This window comes from Diadema setosum, chromosome 9 (genome assembly GCF_964275005.1).
Source record: "Diadema setosum chromosome 9, eeDiaSeto1, whole genome shotgun sequence".
NCBI classification, from domain to species: Eukaryota; Metazoa; Echinodermata; class Echinoidea; order Diadematoida; family Diadematidae; genus Diadema; species Diadema setosum.
The window spans coordinates 10,739,606-10,764,670 of NC_092693.1; the positions used below are offsets into that span (position 1 = coordinate 10,739,606).

At 38.3% G+C, this 25,065-nt stretch overlaps 1 protein-coding gene across 1 annotated transcript; it reads left to right on the plus strand.

Annotated features, from left to right (window-relative positions):
* The first annotated feature begins 376 nt into the window (after window positions 1–376).
* On the plus strand, window positions 377–13,631 carry LOC140232749 (uncharacterized). The gene is made up of 15 exons (XM_072312865.1): window positions 377–394; window positions 1,847–2,042; window positions 2,916–3,081; window positions 3,595–3,713; window positions 4,585–4,776; window positions 5,753–5,902; window positions 6,126–6,204; window positions 6,808–7,070; window positions 7,972–8,077; window positions 8,712–8,886; window positions 10,701–10,787; window positions 11,226–11,734; window positions 12,032–12,098; window positions 12,817–12,898; window positions 13,403–13,631. Exons 2-15 carry the CDS (start codon window positions 1,879–1,881, stop codon window positions 13,605–13,607), a joined length of 2,364 nt encoding a protein of 787 aa, XP_072168966.1. The 5' UTR covers window positions 377–394; window positions 1,847–1,878; the 3' UTR covers window positions 13,608–13,631.
* The last annotated feature ends 11,434 nt before the right edge of the window (window positions 13,632–25,065 follow it).

Below are 25,065 nucleotides of genomic sequence, written 5' to 3' on the forward strand. Positions count from 1 at the left end.
CCCGACGACCAGAGACCTATCTTTCGGTCAAGTTTTCATCATTATAAAGGAGCTCTCCATACATCAGGTCGAGTTGTCCAACAAGGCCCGTGTGAGGCCCGAGGTCGAGTTGTCACTCCCGATCCCGTAACGATAAACAAAGTACTGCTACCGTACATACAAACGATCTTCGCGTTAGTCCCACCTACGTATTTTGGAATTATTATGTGAAAGACTGAGGTGTGGTGAGAGGATCTAGGATCGAGGACTGAGCGCCAGCTGAGGAATCGCTTCGCTACTTACATGTGACCTAGGTCCTACCTGCGACAGGGCCATAAATATATCCATTCAGTGCATCGTCTCGACAGAGATAGGCCAGCAGCTCAAACCCACTAGGCCACTTTCATGTATTTTTGTAAGTTTTAGGTGATTTCATTTGGTGAGCTTTTTGCTCTTTGCAATTTCTGTTTGACTTGGCATGTTTATGTTGCAACCTGTGCCACTGACACTGGCTGTGTGGCTGTGCGTGCAGTTAGTGCGCGGTTAGTAGATATGCCCGGCTGGCTTGGGTAAAATACGGCCGGGATCAGGAATAGAATTCTGAATCTATCTAACGTTAGTTCTGGGGGCTTGTGTACTTTCGGACCTGTTTGTCAAAATGATCTCAAAACATGCACAAAATAGAACTGACATAACTGCAATGCTCAGTTCAGTTCAGTTCAGTTCAGTTCACTCAGTCCCGACATCCAGCAATGGCAGCATTGCAGCAAACAATTCGACTAACGAGTTAACGTTTGAGTTCTGAATCTAGCTTACTGTATTCTACATATAGAAACTAGACACGACAGGTCAAGATTTCTATATCGACCATTTTGAAAATGCTGGGAGCACATTCAGAAAACACAAGTTAGGTGAGGGAGAATGGAGCACTACTTAGTAATTTTACTAACGTTAGACATTTCTAGTAAATCTGTAGGTTCTAAATGGGGATAGATGCTACATTAGTTTTTCAAGATATCAGATTACCGAATTCTGACATTTAAAATTTATGCAGTTTCGTATTGTATGCCACAACTAACCATTGCTAACCCTAATCTAACCATGATAATCCTAGGGGAGGACTCTAGGAGTAGACAGTGTCAGTAGGACTGGTATTAGGAGTTTGCCCATGCTGGATAATGATATACAGCCTTTACCATTTATGAGATCCAATCCAAGGTTAGTTATCATTCACTCCAAAATCACAAAGCACATGCAAAGTGCCAGAATTCCTAGACCAATTAAGATTTTTTTTTAAAGTACATGTAATAATAATAATAATAATAATAGTGATAGTGGCTTCTTGTATAGCGCATAGCCTAGGTTCACTTTTCAGTGCTCATGGCGCTTCAAAAATGAAAAGATATACATGCGCATGTACATGTACTTAAGTACACCTTAAGTCGTAAGTAAAGTGTTCGTGTTGTTTCCATAAAATAAGCAGTGCACATGTAACGCAATCATATCTGATGTTCATATTACCGGTCAATAAGGTAGCAATATGAGACTTCCCATTCAAAGACTAGACTGTCTCTGTACAAAATATGTACATTTCATCAACTGTGAAATAATTATACAGATAACCAAACAATCGTACGGATGGAATTTCATTTATTTCTTTCCTATTGTTTTGTCAAAATACACACATTCTTGTCATGTCACTCGTGTGAACAGTTTTATTCATGGAAGGTGATACCTCACAAACAGTTTAACAAATTTGTTGCTAATCATTTGACATTTGACCATGAATGCGTTAACCTAACAGATCAGTACACCTTTCAGTGTGTGATCATTTTTTTTTCTGTGGGATTCAATTCTTCGCAATCAGAAGTATTATCACTCTAGCCACACACTGCCATCATGCCTCCATCAAGAGGGGTCAAGAAGCCAAAGGAGGACAAGAGTGACCACAGGGTGCTGGCCAACCGCTACAGGGTTGAGAAAAAGCTTGGCAGCGGCAACTTCGGCACGGCATTTCTTGTGTTTGACATGAAGGCAAATGCAAGCAAGGGAGAGGAACAGTGGTAAGTTGAATTATGTAAGAGAATTCATATCTATCACTGTTAGCAAAATAATTTCCAGTTTGTGCAGAGTGAGATTTTTGACACATTATTGATATAAAAATGTTGATTTCTCTTCAAGAGCATGTACATGTAATGGATTAGATTTAACACAAAGAAATTGTTGTTTCGCCCTGATCAGGTTTTCAAGTGAAGCAGAGGCTGTCTTTCTAATTTGTAATTTACAATTGTAGTTGAGGTATTTACCTCAATACCCGGTATTTGATGTAAAGGTTTATATCACATTTGTGTAAATGGTAGTTTGTGTCAACCCTGTTTTTTCAAGAGGGGATGAGTGTCCCCTGAAAATGAAGGCCTTTTTATTCAAGTTGTTCATAACTCTGTAATATTTCACATAGGGATGACTTTCCTAAACAATATTAAATGGAATTTTACAAAACAAAAAGAAGAAAGATATTTTTACACCCAATATAATCTCCAAAAACTACCAGTACAACAGTTCGATTATATTAGAGCAACACTGCCGGTATGTTGATTTACCTTTTGGTTGTTTGTTTGTGTGGTTTTTTGTTATCATTTAAGATTTTCATTTTTTATTTTGATAAACAAATGATGTGTTGATCTAATTTGTAGGTCTGTTGCATAAGACCACTGGAACAACATGATGACTTAGGAAACTGTATTTTTCTTTCTTTTCTTTTCTTTCTTGGGGGGGGGGGGGTAAATTATACTACCAAGTCATTGTTAGATGGTTCTACTACAAAGTTGAGAAGTAGGAGAAGCTTAGTCGTAAACATTGCCATATCAGTGACGTTACTGGAGACACCATATGGCCTTAAATTTAAGGGAAAAATGTTCTCCCTTGCAATTGCCCAGGAAAGTGCTGAAGGAGATATCCTGTGGTGACCTGGCGCCGGACGAGACAGTCGATGCCATGCACGAGGCTAAGCTCCTGTCCAAGCTGCACCATCCCAACATCGTCAAGTTCTACGACAGCTTCCTCGATGGCGAGTTCTTCTGCATCATCACAGAGTATTGTGAGGTAAGGGGAAGTAGAGAGCTTCCCTGTTGTGGCTGCTTGCTTGCTTGCCTGTTCTTTTATACCTCCTAAAGATCAAATTTCTGAATGATAGCATTGTTCGAAATAAATGTTTTAGATGGGTTTAAGTGAGTTTACAGTGAAAGATATCCCTGAAACAAGTGCAATATGACATTGGCAAATTGGATATTTTTATGCACCTACAGTGTAGTAAGGTTAGAGAGAAAGATAGAAATGGGCAATAGCAAAATGATATGTTTAGGCTGCAAATATCAAAAGTAAAATGAATAAAAAAACAACAACAACGAAAACCAGATTTAAACTACAAACACTGCTCCATATTTTTATTTGATTTTTAATACCAGGATGTTTTTCATGTAACTTGTGTACACACATGTCCCTTCACAAACATCGCATTTCATAGAGCCTAGCAGGTGTAAGCAAATATAAAGATGCTTTATGTCTGATTCCTCTTTCAAGATTTGTCTGTTGTTTTTTACTTCATTTGCCTAATAGGGAGGAGATCTGGATGAAAAGATCACAGCTTGGAAAAAGGGTGGAAAGTCATTTGACCAGAACGTCATCATGGACTGGTTTGTGCAGCTAGCTCTGGCAGTACAACACATGCACAGCAGGTATGTCACATGACCTGGGCCCTGTTTTATGAATGAGTTGAATTGATTATATAGTTGATTTCAACTGCAAGTCTATGGCAGCCTGTGTGGTAAAGGAAATTTAAAATCGATTTTATCTGATGATAAAACGGGGCCCCAAAAGCAGAATTTACCCCAAACATGTGGGTACATGTTGATTCAATGAATGCAGAAAGAGCTGAGGAGGACGCCTCAGTGAAGCCTGGGGAAATTTGGACTATCCTTTCGAAAGTTATTAATTCTTATAGGTTTGATTGTAGCATCATCGTTGGATGGGAAGGCTACAATAATTTAGAATGACCATAGAATGATCAAGAAAATATGAAGAAAATTCCAGCAAATTTTGTTTGTTATCAAAAGTACTTTCTCCCTCAACTTGTAACTGACAAATGCTATGAGTTATGTTCTTTTCTCATAAAATTTATATCACTTGAGTAGGTTGTCCTCCGCTTTTTTCCTCAGACTTCACCAATGTGTGTTGCTAATATTTGTGCCTTCACTGAATCCACATATATGTTCGGGGTGTAGTCATTTTTCATTCAAAGCGACATACTTCTTGAGGTACTGTAAAAGTGGATATTTTCACGTGGGTAATTCTTTTCTCTCACCAAGGTAAGATGAGTTTTGTGTGTCTTTAATTCCGTGGAATCAAGATATGAACTACTGGAACATTTTAAAGCAAGCAAGAATATTCTTGTGCTTTCATTTTCGCACTAGTTTCTGATTGCTTGAAATACGCAAAAATTGCAACACCACAGAAATGTCTACTTCTTAAAAGTAGTTCTTGCTAGGGAAAACCAAGTGATAAAATGGTGATGTATCAATTGTGGGACTTTTTTCTTTCCATCACTAGGCGAGTGCTTCACAGGGACCTGAAGACCAGAAACATCTTTCTCAAGAAGAACATGATCAAGATCGGCGACTTTGGCATCTCGCGCGTTCTCATGGGCACCACCGACATGGCCAGCACCTTCACAGGCACCCCGTACTACATGAGCCCAGAGGTCCTGAAACACGAGGGGTACAACAGCAAGTCGGACGTTTGGTGAGTGCAGGATTGGGGTTGCGGTGGGTGGTGCACACACTGTACCATCTGTGCATCATCTCTGTGCATCATCCTCTACCTATCCCTCTTGTGAGGGATGAAAACTTTCATGAACATTCAAACCAAAATTACAGCACAAGTGATTCAAAGGCAAAAAAAAAAAAAAAAAAGAACAAGAACAAGAAAAGTAGATGTTCCTCATTATATACCTCATACGTATATAGATTCCTTTCATCTGATTGGTTAAAAGTGGAGTCATGAAAATAGCTGTGCCCCATTTTTGATCAAAATGACGTCATGATTTACTGTACCCGGGGCATAGAATCAACTGTGCCCTGTAAATAGGTTTGGAGACAGTCGCAACCCCGTACACATAGGTCACTCATATACGCACCAATGATACGACTGCCGCGCTGTCGATCAGCGTTGATTACGAGTGCTGTAAAACAGACTAGAATCTATGTTTTCGGAATATATATTTTCGGTATATAAAACAAATAATGACAGCTTGATATTCGGGGCACAGTTAAAATTATGTAGGTCCTCGGTGATGTGAAAACCATAACTATGCCCTCAGCTTCGCTTCGGGCATAGTTATGGTTTTCACATCACCTTGGACCCATAATTTTAACTGTGCCCCTTATAGCAGTCATTATTTGTATACTATGTCTGGAGCACTGTCACTCACTGGGATAATAGTTTTGCTTTTGTTTTTCCTTTTGTTGTGCATTCATGCAGCTTTGCTTATAGAATGAATAGGCATGTCAGAACAAGACACACTCTAAACTTTGCTAGTAGGATAATTCACTGTGTGTGAAAATATACCATACCAGTTGACAGCACAATCTCCACTTCCCTGCAAGGTTCAACATTCATTTTGTTTGTTTTGTTTTTGTTTTTGTTTTTGTTTTTTGTTTGTTTGTTTTTTAATGTGAACCACTTTGCAAGACTTCTCACTCATTCTATATCCAAACAGGTCAATTGCATGCATCCTGTATGAGCTGTGTGCCCTCCAACATGCATTCGAGGGTCAGTCGTTGATGGGGGTCATGTACAAGATTGTGGAGGGAAAGACACCAACCATTCCGCAGCAGTACGACAAGAACATCCAGGACATACTGAATGTGTGAGTACTGATCACATTTTCTTGCACCAGCAAGCTTCTTGTGTCTTGACAATCAAATTTGTTCATCAAACATGTCGCTAGAGTGCAGAAAAGCTGTTAATATTTTCTTTCTGCATCTGTATGGTATATTCTCCTCGTCTATTATTCATTCTTTGTTTGGCTGTCTTTCCTTTCTTATTATCTCACGTTGTCGACGTTGTTATTGTTGTTGTACTATTGTTAGAATGCTGAACAGAGATCCTGCCAAAAGACCATCGGCTGTAGAGGTCACCAAACTTCCCTTCGTCACACGACACATAGAGGTGAGTTTAGACGCACACAAGCCATCCGCAACTCTGATGTCTGTGTATAAACTATCAAAACTGAAATGTAATACAGAAAAGTGTGCAAGTCTTCTAATGTATCAAACGAAACCACTTTAAAATCTGAAATTTGTCAGCCAAAGTGATAGGCTGTGACTGTTAGCCCTCATTTTGGTAAGATATCATTCAGATTGTAATCATGCATAGCACAGTGGCAATATCTACCTACATGTATGTCTACCGTGGTAATTCTGAAAATCAGGCTTCGCTAGAGCTTTTATACAAAGACACCAAGGTCACTTTCTAGAGAGTTATATAGAGTTTGGGGGGGGTATAGAAAATTTAGGTAAAATTTGTATTTAGCAAAAAATTGTGTTTATTTTCATGAAAGCTTAGCAAAAAAATTGTGTTTATTGTGTTTAATTTCATGAAAGTTAGTCATCAGTATGGTATAGTCATGCCAAAAGAGATAGTCATGAAAACTTATATTGATTGTGGGGTTGTTATCACTATGCATGTGTACCAAGAACACCCAGGATACTGATAGTTATACCAAACTAGGAAATCTCCTATCTGCTGCTCGCTCTCTATGTGCCCTCGCAGAAAATGAAGAACAAGATGGCGGAGTATCGCGAGCAGCAGGAGGAAGATGCACGGAAGCTGAACGAGGAGACGCAGGAGATTGCGGCGATGATGCGGGAGAAGACGCACTACGAGGACCTGCAGAACGAGTCGCTACGGCAACAGCAGGAGCCCGCTGGTCTCTCGCCGCCAGAGGAGGATGACTACCTGAAGAAGCTGACGCCCAAGGAGAGGATGAAGCTGAAGAAAATGCAAAAAGCTGACCAGGAGGCTGCTAGGCTCAGGTGAGCTGAGATCACATTCTCTTCTCTACCCTCCTCCGTGTATCTAGCTATCCAACTCTCTTCTGTCTGTCTTTCTATCTGTCTACCTGTCTATTTATTTAGCCATCCAACTATCTATCTTGTTATATATTCATCTATCAATCAATCCATTCCATCTCTATTGTTACTCTCGATTTTACAGTTTTGGTTTAGATGGGGCTACAGGTTTCCCGCTGTGTGTGTGTGTGTGTGTTTGTGAGATGATGAAAAACCTCTTTCTTAGAGGAATTCAAGATTTATTTGATGAAAATTGGTCTTAGTATGGCTAAGATATCCAAAGTGATCCTTATAAAATGTGACAGGCCATGACTTTATTAGGATTGCTTTGTTCCATCTTGTTTTTGGATATCTCACCCATTTCAAAGCTGATTTTCATCAAAGAAACTTTCAATTCCCCTCAAGGTTTTATGCTCTTTTACATTGCATAGAGTGGTTTCTAAATATTTTGCAAAACTTTAAAAGCCGAATCCTCTCCTCAGCCAATACTATACCATCCCTTCAAAATCTTGTAGAAAAAAAAAATGAACGTAGGTGGCTGATTTTAACTTTCTCCACTTTAATCAATTGCACTTGTTTTCTGTTCCAGTTCCACTACACTGACCGTGGTATGATTATCTTTATCTAATGTTGTTGTATTTCACAGGGGCCTTTTCTCTTTATTTATTAAAGGTACAGAATTCATAAAAGTGCAAAGTAAGATACTAACACCTTAAAAGAAATTATGAGATGCCAATACAGCTATGGTAATTTCCAGAAATACAATTTGTTTCATGTTGAGATAGTTGCACCTGTGTGTGGTAAACTTTAATGCCATGGTGTTGGTATTATGAAAAACCATGTGCTCCTTGTTGTCCTCTGACAGCATGCATGCAAGGAGCAACCTGATGGAAAACATGATGCGCAAGGAGACACTGAAGGAGAGCCTTGGAACACGGAAGATGCCTGCCTGGCAAGGGGGAAGGGGTGAGGTGAGTCAAGATAGGATAGTATGGGGACATGAAAGATGCTTGCCTGGCAAGGGGAAAGTGAGTGAGGTGACTCAAGATTCAGTTCCGTTTTATACATTGATAATTTTGTGACCATCATCCTCTGTTAGCTATGTATAAATTTGAAGAAAGAAAAAAAGTTCACATTAGCAGGTGTAGAAGAGCACAAGCAGAAGTGCAATCTTAATATTGATATTACCAATTAACTAACATAGAGTTCTAGTGCAGGTAGATTGTGTGTGTAAATAATCAAGCATTGAATATCAAACGCTTTCAATTGTTTGTTGACTGTAACAACAAAGGATCCACCAGAGAATCAGAATTTATATACTGCAGTTTGAACACCAAGGAATGTGGAACCAAGATACATGAGGTGTTTTGATGAGAGTCATTATAGTAACACAGTTGGTGTACAAAATACCCCCCCCCCCTTTTTAAAAACAACCAACACAAAGAAATAAACAAACAGGCAAACAACCCTACAAAAAGTAAAGCATCAGCCATCCTCTGTGATGTGTAAAGTCTTATATTCTATGGGAGAGCAGAGAAACTTTGTGCAGCTATTGCTCATCTTGTCTCACCATGGTAACGTCATGATTTTCGCATCTTGTCCAAGATGAGGCCCCCCTGGGTGTATGACAACCCTCAGGTGTACATGGACCCTGCCTTCAGGGAGAGGATGCTTCCACAGGCCCCCGACGCCTCGGTGTACCTCAACAGCAGCCAGACAATGTACGAAGGTGGGGAGGACCGGTACTGGGACAGAGAAGACATGGGCACAGTCAGAGAAGGTATATTTTAGGAAAGGGGGGGGGGAGGAAGGGTGGGCTCAGATATGGATGGGGGGGGGGTTGAAAGAAGTCAATGCAACGCAGCCTGTCTGCTAAAAAAAAACACCCAAAGAGTGATAGAAAAACTGGTCTGTGTGGGCACGTGGTCTTTACTTATACAGGTTTGTTCACATTAACAGAAGCAAATACAGTGAAATCTGTTCAATATGGCTAGATAGTCTTTATGGTGGTCACTGAAGCAGGGTTGACTGTACTACCTTTTCTTTGTGATGTGTTGACAGGGTCAAAATTAGATAATATGAGGAAGGGATATATCTTAGTTTGTATGGAAGCATAAACATGTGTCTCATTCTGAGTAAAGAAAAAAATGACATTGCAGTTGATTATGCATTTAGTCATGTACATTGCTTATTTGTCTAGAGAAAATTAGTTGTATTCATATCAATTGTTGCAACATTTATTCCATTGTTGTCTTTTACAGGTTGCTGTATGTTTTAAAGGATTGTTCATTTCACTAAGTAGCAAAAAAGTAATATGATTAGATTTCATGGTGTGTTTGCCATTATTTTGCATGCAAAGAAACCAATGTATTCTTCTTCAACAAATCAATTTCTGTCATTTCATACTTCAAAATATGTGTGCTCTCCAATATTGTGATACATAATGAATAGTTAAAAGTCCCTTGTGGCAAGCTGATAGTCACATGCTGTGCAATTATCTTATATTTCATCCATATATCCAAATTTCATACTTTTTGTTTTTTATGCCTCCGCCACGAAGTGGCCGGAGGCATTATGTTTTCGGGTCGTCCGTCCGTCCGTCCGTCCGTCCGTACGTCCGTACGTCCGTACGTCCGTCTGTCCCGTTTTGTTTTTGTCGATATCTCAAGAACCGTGTGGTGGTTTTACATCAAACTTGGTATGAGGGTATATCCTTGGGGGATAATACTTTGTGTGGATTTTAGGGTCACGGGGTCAAAGGTCAAAGGTCACAGGTTATTTTGTGAAAAAAAATTTGAAATTTCATGTTTTTCTCCATATCTCGCAAATGGTTCAAGGTATCTTCATGGAACTTAGTATATATGCTTGTACCGATGGGCAGTGATTATTCAGGGAAGTTGGGGTCATGGGTCAAAGGTCAGGGGGTCAAAGTTCAAGGTCAACTCCTCAAAATATCACTACTTTCCTTAAAATGCAATATGCCGGAAGGTTTTTTTTTTTTTAAACTTGATGTATGGCTTGTATTACCCAATATATATTTTTGGGGAAGTTTCTTGCCAAAAGGTCAAAGGTCAAAGGGTCAAAGGTAAAGTGAAAGTGCTAACTTGCACTTTTTCCTCCATATCTCGAAAGTAACTCAAGGTATCATCGTGAAACTTACATATTTATGCATGTTCTACCTAACAGTGATTCTCTGTGGAACTGTGAGGTCAAAGGTCAAAGACCAGGTTTAGATAATGCTGTTTTCCCATTTGATACTGAAATTATACTTTTTCTCAATACCTTGAAAATTACTAAATGCATAAACTTATAAAAGGGTCAAAAGTCAAGTAAAAATCATCAGTTCCCCAAATACCTGCACTCTGACATTTTAATCATTCATCCAATTGAACCTAGTTCTAGGAAAGTGAACATTCAGCACATTTGTGTCAAACCTGTCATTTTAATATTTTGCCAATTGTGTGAAACTGTCATCACACATTGTCAAGACATTGTACTATAGACCTATTAGGAGAACCATGCATTATGGCGGAGGCATATCAGTAGCCGTAGCGATATATCTAGTTTGTTTTTGCTCTTGTGCTTGTCACAAAGTTCCAGCCAAATCTCCGTCACCAAGATACGATGCTAATGAAGACAGACCGATTAAACCAGCCGCTGTGCCAAACCCGTATCTAAATGGTGAGATCTCTCGAACTCATTATATTCTTGTTCCTGATGTCAGAACCTAGATACGGGGCATGCGGTTAACTGACTCGAGGCAGTGCTATGATGGTAGTTTAGATAAGTTTCAAGTAGTTGATTATTTTTTCAACTTATGCTATTAGAGAGTGTAAAAGTTTCTCCTTAGAAGGAAGAAATAATGCATGAATTCTGTACAATTACAGTCAAGAACTTAAAATTAATTATAAACTTGTATGGACTGATTTCCTGTTACTAAGAGATGCCATGCTTCAGTTAAATGTCGACAAAATCTGAGTTGACTCTGCTTAGCTGTTCACAAGTAAAATTTGAGGAATTGTTGAGATGCTGCGAGTAGTGTTTGAGTGAATGAGATATTTGCAAAAGGACCTTGGATTTTTTTTTTCAACGTAAAATGACTGGTTCTTTGTTCTCCAGCTGCAGACGACACATTAACTCCAGGCAATCCTGACAGTCGCCCCATCACCCCTCTGAAGACATCCATTAACCTGGACGATCCAAATATCTCCATGGCAGTACCCCCTGGTGCTGCTCCCCCATCTTCGACGAGCAAAAAGCAGCCGGTAGCCAAAAAGAACTCCAACCCCACCCAGAAGCCCAAGCAAGCAAATGCAAAGCCAAAGAGTGCCAGCCCCAAGAAGGGAGCGGCAGCACCGGCGAAGAAGACAGCCTGGTCATCAACCTCCTCCTCATCATCATCATCCTCGTCGTCATCGCCAACCAAAACTGCCAAACCCACACGGGCGCTGCCCGTTGCCGGGGAAAAGCGGAGGACACCTTCCATCACAAAGATGGAGCGGAGGACGTCGATGGAGGAGATGCGTAATCAGCTGGAGCAGCTGGCGGCTGAGATCCCAGAGGACATTGACGCGGCCGACACGTTCTACTCCCAGCACGAAGACTTTGAGTCTGACTCAGATTCAGGGGTGAGTACAGGCTAGTGGTGGTACAGACATGCTTCAAACAGAAGTGGCATTGGATTACAGGAGACAAAAGAAAACTGAATATAGACAGGGTCAGAATGAATGTATATCGTATTTTAAAATTTCACCATTAACTAGTGTGTACTAGCTATTGAGTAGTGTAATTTTAGACATGAAAGGATGCTTTGACTTTCCTGTCAAATTTTGGATAACATTTCATCATGGTGTATGGACATAGAGTGCTTCATAGGTTGAGAATGGTTTGTATTATGCTATGTTTTGTTCTGTTGTAATCCACAGAATGAAATGGATGACTATTCAGCACTTATGGGATGCATGCAGGCAGCACTGGATAAAACAACGACTGGTGAGTAAAGAGAATTTAACCCGTTGAGGATGAGTCCCGAGTGTACTCGGGCATGTGTCTATGGGAGATGCGTGTTGTAGCAAAATCATACTTCATCAATCAAGCTTATATGAATGTCTCTTATGATGGAGCATATGAGTGACTTGACCTCAAATGGCTGATACAAATGTATCAATTGCTGCAAGTCATGTACAAGTAGTTGCTCCATGAGCACTCAGGGTAGAAGTGTACTTAAATGCTTGTTAAAACTTCCATGTTGTCTTTTGTTTGTAATAGGAAGAAAGTAGCTGTCACAAGGGATGATTTGTAGATTGCGTGTAGTATGGATTAGTTTGTAGATGCAAAAGTAAGTAAAAAATTATTCATATAATTGACCAGTCATGCTATTATGTGATTTTTATTGTTAAAAGATTTTGATAAATGCAAACAGAGTCTTCAGAGTAGACAGGATTTTTGCAAGGAAGAAATTTGGGCAATCCACAATACCATGATTAGTGTTTAGTAATAATTCCTGACTTGTGCATACTTGTGTGAGCATCCACTAACCAGCTGCCAATGGTCATGTCTCACATGCTTTTAACAAGTAGGTGAATCGGTTCTCGGAGTATTGCAGATTTTTACTGAGTCTTTCTGTAGCTTGAATATATTTCAATTTAAGAGGTCACTTTGATGTGCATTTCTCTTTTCCCCACACACACACCCATCCACCACCTGGTAGACCAAAATGCTACGATCACGGATGACACCATTGGCGCCTTCTCTCCAGCCGTTCGCGACAAGAAGATACAGAATCTCCGAGCGTATCCTTTACTCAAACTCCCAGTCTCAGACCTTTCTTGTTACGTGTGTTTACTTGAAGTTAATGTGACATTAATATATGCCAATGCCTTGACTAAAAGACAGCAATGAAATATTCGTTGTGTTGTCTTGAGTGTATTGTTCAGGTGGTGAAACATTATTATGTGTAGTCTGGAAGTCAAACGTGCAGTATCTTCCGTGAAATTTGTTAGTTGAAGTCGGAAGGTTCGGAGATATTGTATAGCATGAATGTCCCCTCTGCTTCCCATCATTAGTACATGTTTTCAGTTTTGTTTGATGTAATGCAGGGCCCCTCTTACTGTAAGGACCATCAATGAAACTGCTACGTATGATTATACTCAACTGATTAATTTTATTTCTGAACTATGTTTTCTAATCATGGTTGAACTGAAACACTTCTTCCTTGCACTTGTTGAAATGGCTGTTGAGTCCCGATGAGTTTTTCCTTTACTGCATACCCCCCAAAATCACATTTTGCTCGACAGTGAATGCGAAAAGAAGTTTGGTAAGGAGTCCTTTAAGAAGGCATATGCGTTCCTTAAAGAGGCGCGCTTCGGCGACATGAGGGAAACGTTGGACGACTCTACCATCATGAGGAGGCTGCGCGACTTCGTCACAAACGTCAGCGACTGTTTCCTTATCGACCAGCTGCTGTTCCTCGAGGAGCAGGCCAAGTTCAGTGCCTACTAGGGTGGACGTCAACAACCACCGTGACCACCAGGTCCAACCATCTTTGTTTGGTCTGTCTGGTATGTGTTGGAAGAAGCTTGAAATTTCAATACAGTGGAAACTCAGTATGATGAGATCCTTGGGACCAAGACAATTTGTTCTTTATTTCAGATATTTTATTACATTAGTAGTCAAACAATACGAAGCAAAGGAAATCAATTTATTTGGACCGGAGAAATTAGTTTGTTATGTCAGGTATTGTGTTATATACATCAGATTTCTTTATATTGAGTTTCCACTGTATTTGAAGATTGTCATTTGATCATTAAGGCCCCCATCTCACTAGGAAGGCGACCATGGCGATCATGGTGATCTGTGACGATTTAACAAATCGTGCGATCGCCGTCCATCTCCATTTTTGACCTCCGAGGCGATTACACTACAGCTTCTCTAAGCTCAACCTGCGCTGTAGGCGATAGTTCCACGATAATGCTACGATGCTGCCATGTTTTCGCCGCTTTTCCAAGCCGACGACGATGATCAAAGCGATCGTATTGCGATATTTGTACGCTTATCGAGACCTCGCTACAACAGTAATACGATCGGAGCGACAGTGATACGTTTACGCCGGGCTCATGCTACGATCTCAAGCGATCGGGTATAAAATGGGTTTCATGATTTAATTTCTTCAGGCAGATGTCAGTGTCAAACCAACATGGATATGCAGAATATGGTTTTACCCTTACATCTTAGCATTCTAGAACACACCAGTTAGAACCTGATGTGAAATTGCACTATTAGTTAAGTCATCCATTCAATTAAAAGGGTAAAATGTGTATATAATATTAAAGAACCGGCTTACGAGCAAACTACAAATCATATCCTACAATGAGACAATTTTATGAAGATATATTTGAAAAGATTACAACTTCATTTACTTTCATTGACTTGCAATGGTATACATGTATGACAAACAAACAATTTAATAAACAGAGTAGATTCGTACTGAGTGTACTTTGAAAAATGAATTTTATACGCTTTTCTCCATGTCCACCTTCCTGGTCTGTGCATCACTTTATTTCGTTCATGGTTAGTTCCTGTTACGTAATACTGTAAAAGTGGTAATTTTCATGGGCGATGGGGGGCCGCTTTCGATGCGCTTGAGTTAGGCCTAACGCATTCACTGCTACCCTGTCAGAGTTATGAATGTGGCGCTTATAATGCGCTCGTGAGGTGATCGTGATATGCTCTAAAACCATGGCAACCTCGCTACGGAAGTTTTGGACATGTTCAAAACTTCCATAGCGAGGTCGCCGACCATGGCGATGGTGGCGACCCTCCATGCTTCTGAACTGCTCAAGATACGGTGAAGATTTAAAGCGATCAAGCCACGATCCGCCGCGCTTTGTCGATTTTTTATGATCATAGCGGAATCGCCTTCTAGTGAGATGGGGGTATAATGAGAGTGCTTCAAAGTTGAACCCCATGGCTTATATATGCGATAAATCCCAATGATATGCAAACATCAGTGTATCACTAAAATGTATTCAAGTTTATAAATGTATGTTTCCTCTGAGAATGTAGTGACAAGCCATTCCACCCACCTATACATACTCAATGCATTTCAGTATTTTGAATCAAGTTTTGCATGCTTTAGTTGTTACATTATCAGGCAAGCATTGGACCAGTAGAGGGTGTGCACATTAGTAGAACATGCTAGTAAACTGATCAACTGTATGTTCTGACATTTTTCGCAACAGTTTATCATCAATCATGAATTTCCTAAATAGGCTGTCAATGACGAAAGTAACAACATGCAAAAATGTTGACCAAAAAGTAACACTGGCCATGGAATCCAGTCTAGCCGTGAGATATCCTTGATATACTGGTCCTTTTCTTTTTTTCAGAGAGATTTGTTCTCATTCAAGCAACGTTTGAGTAAAACAATTTGTTTAAGAAGTCACACTTCTTCTAAATGTTTTGTTAGTCATTGGTTTTTTTTTTCTCATTTATTATGAGATTACCACAGAGCACAAAATTAGCAACTCTCAAAAATTTCTAATCAACTGCCATTCACAAAAATATTTGTACGCAAAAATATGAGTGTGTATGGTATTCAATACTGCTGCAGAGTTGAGATTGTGAGAGTACGAGTGACGTACCCGAAAATGCATGCTAAAGTTCTTGCTTTGGTGGAAAAACAGATGTGGTAGCTATGGATATGAGCAAAGAATTAGTCTTTGTTGATTATATGTAAAATCTTGAGCTAAGGTTTGAGCAGATTGTATGGTGTTGTTGAACTCTGAACTGACCATAAGTTTGCTTGTGCTTCAGGAGGATGATTAAAAAATGTACTTTCAAGTGAACAGGTGTATGTATATGTTCTCATCATCATTTATTAGGATGTATTTTTATGCATCTATCATGAAGAGTGCCAGGGGCATTTTGTTAGATACAAAATTGTGGTTAGTGCTATAGATATGGCATATTATCTCCCAATACCACCAATTCAAAGTCTTAAGTGAAATATCCATTCTTTTCTTTGTAAAGTTAAGAATACTTCCCTTGCTCCAGATACACAACATTCATCGTGCTAAAGCAATGCAAATGGTGTAGAATTAGCATCAGCATGCTTTTTATTCCTACCAAAGAGATGAGTGTTGTATATATCTGTTGCATGAATGTGTGCATAGCCCTTTTGTCCCCCAACATAGATTTGTGTATGCATAATTATACATTTGCACCAATTTGCACCAACATTTGTACCAATTCCCATCTCAAATAAGCTGCATGAAACTGATTTTTGAAAAGTTTTGGACTGCCAAAAGTTTGGAGTTGTGCCCTTCTGTGTGGGATGGATGCTTGTGTTTGCTTATCATTTGATACTTTATAGCAGAACTTGTTTCACATTACCTTATTTCCACATAGGTCAACATAGCATACCCAGTACTTCTCTCCAGCCATCCTTTAGATGATTGTATTCAATGTTGTCATTCCTTTCGTGTACATCTTGTCTGTTATTACCAGCGTTCATTTATAATTTACCTCTTCAGAATCCATGTTCATACACAGTCATGAAAATGTACCATTGTAATGTACTTGTCATATGTACTTCTGTGTTGTAAAACAGTGTTGTTACTCGGAGAAAGTCTGTTCTGTATACCACTTAGAATCATGTCAAAAAGGTCCCATGCTCACTACAAATAGACTTGAAAAGGCAATCTAATTTTTCTGTATTCCTGAATCACCTGTTGAAGGTGGTTTTAAGAGGGGTTCCAGCAGTTTTTGGCTCAGTATTGATACAGGCGGTTTGAAAAATATAATGTAATTGTCCGAATGCACAGCATGTGAGTTAATTTCATGCATAAATAGAATTAAACATTTGTCTGCAGTTGTGCTATAGGGGGAACTAAATGTGTAGGCATTTCACAGGGATTTATGGCCTGCTTTTCATAATGGTTCTTTGAACAGTCCATTTTTTTTTTTCTATTTATCTATTTTATCATTATTATTATTATTTTGTTTTTAGTTATTCATTTATTTTTTTATTTGTTTATTTATTTGTTTTATTTATTCATTCATTTATTTATTTGTTTATTTTATTATTATTATTATTATTATTTGGTTTTTTTTTTGCTGCAGTATAAACAGAATACTGTGAAATATTCTGTACAGTCTCCTACTTTGTTTGCCTGGGTTCAGGTCTGGACAGTTATGGAGGAGGGGGGGGGGGGGGGAGGGGAGGGGAGGCATGCCCAAAGCATGATACTATCCAGGATCCAGGAGTCAACCAGTACTTACTCATGTGAAAAGGAGTGATGACCTTTCAATTGCATTGTACATTTGCAAAGATATGAAATAGGGTGGATGCTTATTGCCTGGTGTTGGACTATTGTGTGTATTGTGTAATAAACTATATTTTGCATGTGTATGTTATCAATCATGTGATTCAGTGATTGTGGGTAACGATGACTTTAACCAAGACAGCTTCAAAGATGCGGAAAAAAAGTACTATAATTGCAATAAGTTGGTGAAGAGTAGTATTTAGTGCCTACGGATTTTCTCATGCCTGAGGTAAAGTGCATGTACATGTAATTACCTGGTACAGCAAATTCATATATTTTTCCCAATTTGTGCATGTGAAGTGTGTCTTTTATTGTATGATATTTTTTTAGTGTGATCTTTAATCAAAGTGTATAATCTTGGGAGCAGAGGGTCAACAATGTGTCTCAAGCTTACTGCTTCATAAAATTGCCCTTGACAATGTAAAACTTTGCCAAAAATGATCACTTGCAAGTGTTTTGTGTAAATCATTATTTGATAAACCATGGCTTCATAAGAATAGTAAATGAAATGTAAACTTTACTTTCATTTCAGCCTGTTCCAGTTGTTCTAAAGCAACATTTCAAAGAATGAATTCCATGGAAACCTTCGTCTTCTATTCTTTTCTTTTTACCCCCGCAAGACGTTTCATAAAGGTTTCCAGTATATTTACTTCACACATGGATATTTTCATCACCTTTTCATTGTTTTAAAATTGCATATTTTGATTCTTCACTGTATAGATATATATATGCACTTTTTTTTTTCTTCCTGGAAACCGTCCATCCAATCACATTCATCACCTTAACATTGCAGAAATGTTCTTGTCAAATTTAGTCAGTGTGTGGTTTGCAGAGTAGAATAATCATGAGGGACAAGAAAAAAAGTTTACCTCGCTGCCTTTGCTTGTATATATTTTGCTCACATAATCAGGAATATTTGTACAGCTAATGTATAGTGCTGTTGAAAATTTATCAGCTATGCTCTGACATCGTCAATTTACTCTTGTGTTGTATGGTACAATTTTGAGAAATCGTCCTGTACTCTATAAGAATATCAAGAAATCACTGTTTCAAAGACATATATAGTACTTATGTGTACAATTGGCATTTGTGGGTGTTTGTGACTTATTGTTACATGATCACTGATAAGTAGATTGAAATTTGTTTTGTATTCAAATAAGTAGGATGCAAACTAAACAAAATGTGTAAATCCTTTTTCTATGTTATGTATGCAGCCATGCATTCTAAAATTGAAAATGAAAAGTTTTGCAAATGCCAGTTTTACTGTGCTCATACCAGTTTATATGTTTAACTATGCAGAGCTGTTGCATCCGAGTGGTAAGACTGTGTACTTTTAATCATAAAGTCCCTGGTCCACATCCCGTGGATGCAGTGGTCGTGCCCCTAGGAAACGGCCTTGTCCACATTTCTTAGTTCGTTTGGATGGGACTCAAGCCGCCTGTCTAGAGGTTGCTTGTTTACATGCATCCGTTGCTTCCTTGGCATTAACATAAAACAAATCAATCTATGTCAATCAAATCAGATACAGGGCTACTGCACTATTTGAACTTGACTTTGACTAAAGAAAATATGAGGCCCTATCTCATACAAAATGTTTTAGTAACCAATTCAGTGTCATCCAATTTGGTGATTATTATCAGGTCAACAAATATGATCACAGAGCTCATGATGTGATTGTTCCTGTTGAGGGCTTAAGGGAGAAGAAGACTGGTGTTTATCTCATTCTCGGATAGTGTCTTTTTGCCGTCTTTTCTCGTATTATCGTGTGTTTTGCATGAGTACCGTAAATTTGTGTGAACATGCCTTGAGTTTGAAATCACCTTGAAATTCATTCATCTAATGTGTATACTAATACAGGTTTGTGAAAGTATATCATGTCGCTATGCGAATAAATGAAACTTATGGAAATGACTTGGCGGATGCACAGTCGACCAGAAATCAGTCGCAGCGTGTCGTGTTTTATTATTTCTGACTTTTGCTTTCCCATTGCTCTTTGAGTTGTTGCAGTATTGGAATAATGAAACATGACGATTGTTCGGTGTCTTCTTATGATGCTTTTATTACAAAGATATCTAAAGAACCATCAAGGCTGTCAATTCTATACAATCATCTATTGAGTCACATATTTAAGATGTACACATGCTTACGATTTTTGCCACCAAAGTACTACTGTCTACATCTGTTTTGTTTCATTCGTGGAAACTTGTGACACATTACATTAGAGATGTACTTATTATTCAGCATTGAGAGATTCATGCAAATGCAACATTTCTATTAGATCACATGCAAACAAAATCTTGACCAGATCACAAAGGCAATGAAGTCAGTCACACAATAAAATCACAGTAATAAAAGGTATCTGTATTTGGATACTAAAAAATTGACAATTTACCTCATGGAGACAGTCATTTTTAAAGAAAATCAGTGACATAGAAAATACATTTGCAACATGATTTCTTTCATATGAGATGATTATATTGTGTTCCAAGTCTGTTACTTGAAGTTACACAGCATAAAAGAGACATAAACATTTGCCAGTTAGGAGTTGATTGAGTAACAACAAACACTGACAGAGGGTAGAAGGTATTTGCTGCCTGCATCTGTCATTATTTACAACACAACTGGCTGTGTTAAGTGTATAGAATCCCAATAAGGGGAAATTACTGTATATAATATAGGACTAGAAACCATTAAAAAAAAATTATTCAGGACAAAGAACAGCGAAAAATCTTTTCTTTTTTTCATATAAAAAACAAATAGAAAAAAAAAAGGTAAAAGGAGGGGAAGGTTAATATTTCAGAGAAGTGATAATTGCAGATCAAATCAACAACAAACTGCAGACAGAAGCACTACATTATGCTCGGGGTAAACAGTACGAAAATTTGATTGTTGGCATAAACTCTGAAGACTCTCATAGGTAATTAATGAGCACAATTTGATGGCCAAGGGCTAAAGGATGCTGTGATTGCTTATTTTTACTGTTCATGTCACTTGCACTTGTGCATGTTTCAATGAGCATACAAGTAAATCTGTGCTCTACAGCACTACAAATCTGTGGAAAATCTTCCCTGAGGGACAATTATCAGACAATTCAATCTACTTGTTCCGATACAATATTTCAATACGCTATACTTTATCAAATTCTGGTTATCAATTCCATGACTTTTAATCAATGGATAGGCCCTACTTATGGATACTTTTCCCCACACGTAATCTTTAAATGAGCAGTTGAAATACTTGTTACTGGGAAATTATCAAATTGGTCATGTTTATCAAGTCTGTTTATTAATTTCATGACTCGTATTACATGGACACTCAATTTCTCCAAGGACCTACCAGTTAGCAATTCAATCCACATGTTCCTGTGGAATATTTTAATGGCTATTTCTATCAAATTGTGTTTACTGATTCAAAGACTTGTAAATCCACTGTAACTTTGGGTACTAGTCACTGGGGACTTATTAATGAGTAATCAAATCTATTTGTTCCTCAAAAATATTTCAATAAGCTGTATTTTTTAAAATCAAATTATGTTTATTCATGACCTGTAATCTAAGGATACTAACATATTCCTTGCCAACATGGTCTATAAATGAGCATTTAAATGCAGTTGTTCCTATGAAATTATCAAATTCCTACACTGAGCGAGACTTCGGCCAGCTTTCTAGTTTAGTTGGACAACTTCTTACATATACATGCAGAGGCTTGCATATATAATTTGAACATCTTCTCCAAACTAGTGCATTTTAAAAGGTATTTTGCCTCATTTAGCTGCGTCATAAATTACACAAACAGCAAAAGATTAGAAATCAGTTATTTCATACATGCAGATAATTGGGCGTGTCTGTCTGTATTTGTGTGTGTTGAAGTAGGGGTTAAAGTGTATGTGTGTTGTGTTTCAGAGAATATGTCATTGCTCGGTAGTGATACATTTACATTTTTCTTTTACTTCTAGCTACTCTGCCGAGTCCATCCATCAAATCAGAATGCACATGTAGTTTACAGAGATGGTCAGTTTGAGCTATCACAGCATAGGATGTAAGCCTCCAGTTTAAATTTCAAAGAACAGCAATCGATATTGAAAATCTGATCTCAATTACACACCTTTTCACATCAGCACTTAAATGTCATTGTGAATGATATTTTCTGTGGCAGTTGAGACAGCACAAAGTCTATTAATATGGTAAATGATGGATGTGTTACAAAATATCACCATTAACACCCACCAGCATATCACAATGTACGTAATACTCATAATTAGTCAGATGATGTGTGTACCAAATGTTCATGCCCTATCTAAAACAACTATATACCCATTCCAAGTCTTACATTAAGATCAGAGCCAAAGAATGATGTGATTGTCAACATTATGGCTGGAATATACATATGTACTTCAGAGCTAGTCCATGGATTATGCAAATGTTGACTTGCAATTATGCGGGTGGCAGATCATGTATGCCAACAGACATCCAATCAGATGAACATGCACTGACATATACACACATGTACAATTAGCACTTGTTTTGGTCTCTACAACTAAATTCACATCATGGATGCCATTTGAACTGCCTTTGTGAATTAAAGGGTCTATCATTCATTGAAACTATCTCATATTTGGTATGAGCTTTCTGCAAATTTAAACAGCTAGGAAGCATCCAATAGAGTGGAAGCGACTGTTTACTGTTACATCATATAGTGCATGCTAAACTCACAGGAAAAATATCAAAAACACACACATACCCTCCTCATACGTAATCTTACTGTAACTAGCATAATACTTCTGGAGTGTAATTCAACACCACCTTCACATTGACATTGAGTAGAAACATGTGAAACAAGGTTTATACATTCATCAAAATAGGACAAATTAAAACAAAAAGCTGAATTTTTCAATTTTACATTTCCACTAAGCAGTGATAGCAATTAAAACCTGAGGTGATTGAGGATGAAAATATTTTAAAATCATCATTTGGATCTAGTTTCGAAAGTAAAACTCTCATTCCTCTAAAAGTCATCATCACTATGTTATTGCAACATTTAAATTAAAATGTCAATGATACCAGTACTACTCCTCTTGTTTGGGATTAACGTAAATTAAAACAAGTGGACATTTAGTGAAGATTTGTGTGTAGGTCAGGGGAGACATGACATCATTTTTTCACTCTATTTGCACATGTGGCTGCTACTGCTGCCTCTGTTGTTTATATTTTTCAGGCCATCACATTTCATTGTTGGGCCAACAAAAATGAAATTTGATAATTTTATTGGAAAAACAAAACAAAGCAAAGCGAAACAAAAACAAGTAATTTAGTGTAGTTTCTAATGGTATATGGGACCACACATATCCCTGCATACATAGTCATTATTATTATTTTTTTTTTTTGGCAATCATAACATGATTAATTTATACTCATTCACTCTTAAAGGGGATGGCTAGTAACTGATCAGTGGGAATCAGTGGGAATGCTGGGGATGATTGTTCCAATCCTTGTGGGATTAATTTAAGAGTACATTATATATATATTGCTTCAGATTGGTCTCATATTCAAGTAATGTGCTGTTCAATGTTTCCAGGTTAGCATGACTGTACAGTGTTGGGCTGTTTACGATCGTCCCCGACACTGTACAATCATGCTTTTTGGATCAGACACTCTTCTGGATCAAAATATCCAACAAGTCCAATAAAAGGAATCATAGCAACAACTGTCTTCATACAAGGAACTGATCAGCAATAGTGCCCCTTCACACATGGAAACAGCCTTCAAGAATTTGGACAGAGTTCATGCAGATTTTGCAGGACTACTGTAAATGGCCAACATTTCTTCACACTTGTTGATGTATATATTCAAAACGTATGGTTAAGTGTACCCAATGAAAACTACAACTGGGCCCACGATAGACATTTGTATTGAAACATTATTTGCCATCCATTGTCTTCCTTGACAATTTGTTTCAAACAACGGACCACAGTTCACTTCTGCCCAATTTGCTGAGATCATGAAGAATAGTGTAAACCACACTAAGCTCCCCCATGATCCTGCATCCAGTGGGGCAGTCGGAAATGTTGTGTTCAAACCTTGCACCTGAAGGCATACTAAGCAGAGTAGACTGTCAGTCCACCATTAGAATGCCAATTTTCTTTTCGTTTATCGCAACACACCACATTCACGCACTGAACAAACTCCAGCTGGGCTCACCCCCCCCCCCCCCACTTTTTTGTTCCCTACATAGGAATACATAGGGTGTCACCACTTTGGGCTCCCCACCTTTTTTTTCCCCCCGGAAGTGAAGTGGCAGTAGAAGAAAAAAAAAAAATAGAATGAAACCTTAAGCTTTGAGGCCGGTAATGGGGCTGAAGACCTTTTTCTTTTTTTTTTTTGCTTGTCAGCTGAAGAAACCCGGAAGTGGAATGAGAAAGATGAGCTGAAGAAACCCGGAAGTAGCACCAGAACTTGCGCTGAAGGCCCTTTTTTTTTGGGGGGGGGGGGGGGGGTGGGGCTTGCTTGTTAGCTCATGAAACCCGGAAGTGGGCCCCCCACTTTTGAAAACGTGGCACCGGCGGTGTAACTAATGAAGAGACAACCATGTACACGTGTACATGCATGACCCCTATCAATCTTCCTTAGCAGCAACTATAAGGGAATTCTGGGTACAATAGTATTACACAGCTCATATCTTCAGCCTACAGGCAGAATAGTGTAAAAAAAATAGCAATCACCTCTCACATATATCAACAGTACCTTTAAAACTCATGTTGTTTTTAAAAATTTGTAAACACTGTTAAGAAGATGTTGGATACAAATGTACATTGCATGATTATCACATTTTTATTTCCTCAAGGATACTGAGACACACTTAAAACAAATACTGTGTAAAATGTTACATTTACCATATATACCACAGGTGTTTCTGCACCTGAAAAGGAGTTGGATGTAGATAATGCAGAGAATCATTAAAGGACAAGTCCACCTTCATAAACATGACAATTGAGAGAATGCAGCAATATCAGTAGAACACATAGGTGAAAGTTTGAGGAAAATTGGACAATACGTTCAAAAGTTATGAATTTTGGAAGTTTCAGTTCCGCGATCGCTGGATGTGAAGACTACTATAGCTTGTGTTGTCAAATGAGTACAACCATATAAAGAGACAATGAAGAAAATTCAACATATTTTCATTTTTCTCGCATAATAGAAGAGCACATGACTTGCCTCTTTAAGAAGACAGGGGGAGTAATATTACCCTTAACATATATCAGTTACAAGTTGAGGGAATGTGTACTTTTTTCAAAAAATGAAATTTTGTGGAATTCTCTTTATATTTTCCTTATATCGTTGTACGCATGTGACATCATCAACTGCAGTAGTCTTCTCATCTAGCAGTGACTGCACAGAAACTTTCAAAAATTCATAACTTTTGAACGGATTGTCCAATTTTCCTCAAACTTTCACTGATGTGTTCCACTTATATTGCTGCATTATCTCAATCCACATGTATATGAAGGTGAACCTGTCCTTTAAGCAGGCATTTTGAATTAGCTGTATTTTCACACCAAAGTAGGACATATGGAAGGCATGCCTTGTATGAAGATGTGATTACCTACAGGGGGCAATGTCAGCATGCCACTCAATGTT

What these genes read in the sequence shown, in the direction of transcription:
- LOC140232749 (XM_072312865.1), top strand. Translation starts at nt 1,879, where the DNA reads ATGCCTCCATCAAGAGGGGTCAAGAAGCCAAAGGAGGACAAGAGTGAC. An exon ending in AACAGCAAGTCGGACGTTTG is followed by an intron (nt 4,777 to 5,752) that starts GTGAGTGCAGGA and finishes ATATCCAAACAG; the next exon opens with GTCAATTGCATGCATCCTGT. An exon ending in GGCAAGGGGGAAGGGGTGAG is followed by an intron (nt 8,078 to 8,711) that starts GTGAGTCAAGAT and finishes ATCTTGTCCAAG; the next exon opens with ATGAGGCCCCCCTGGGTGTA.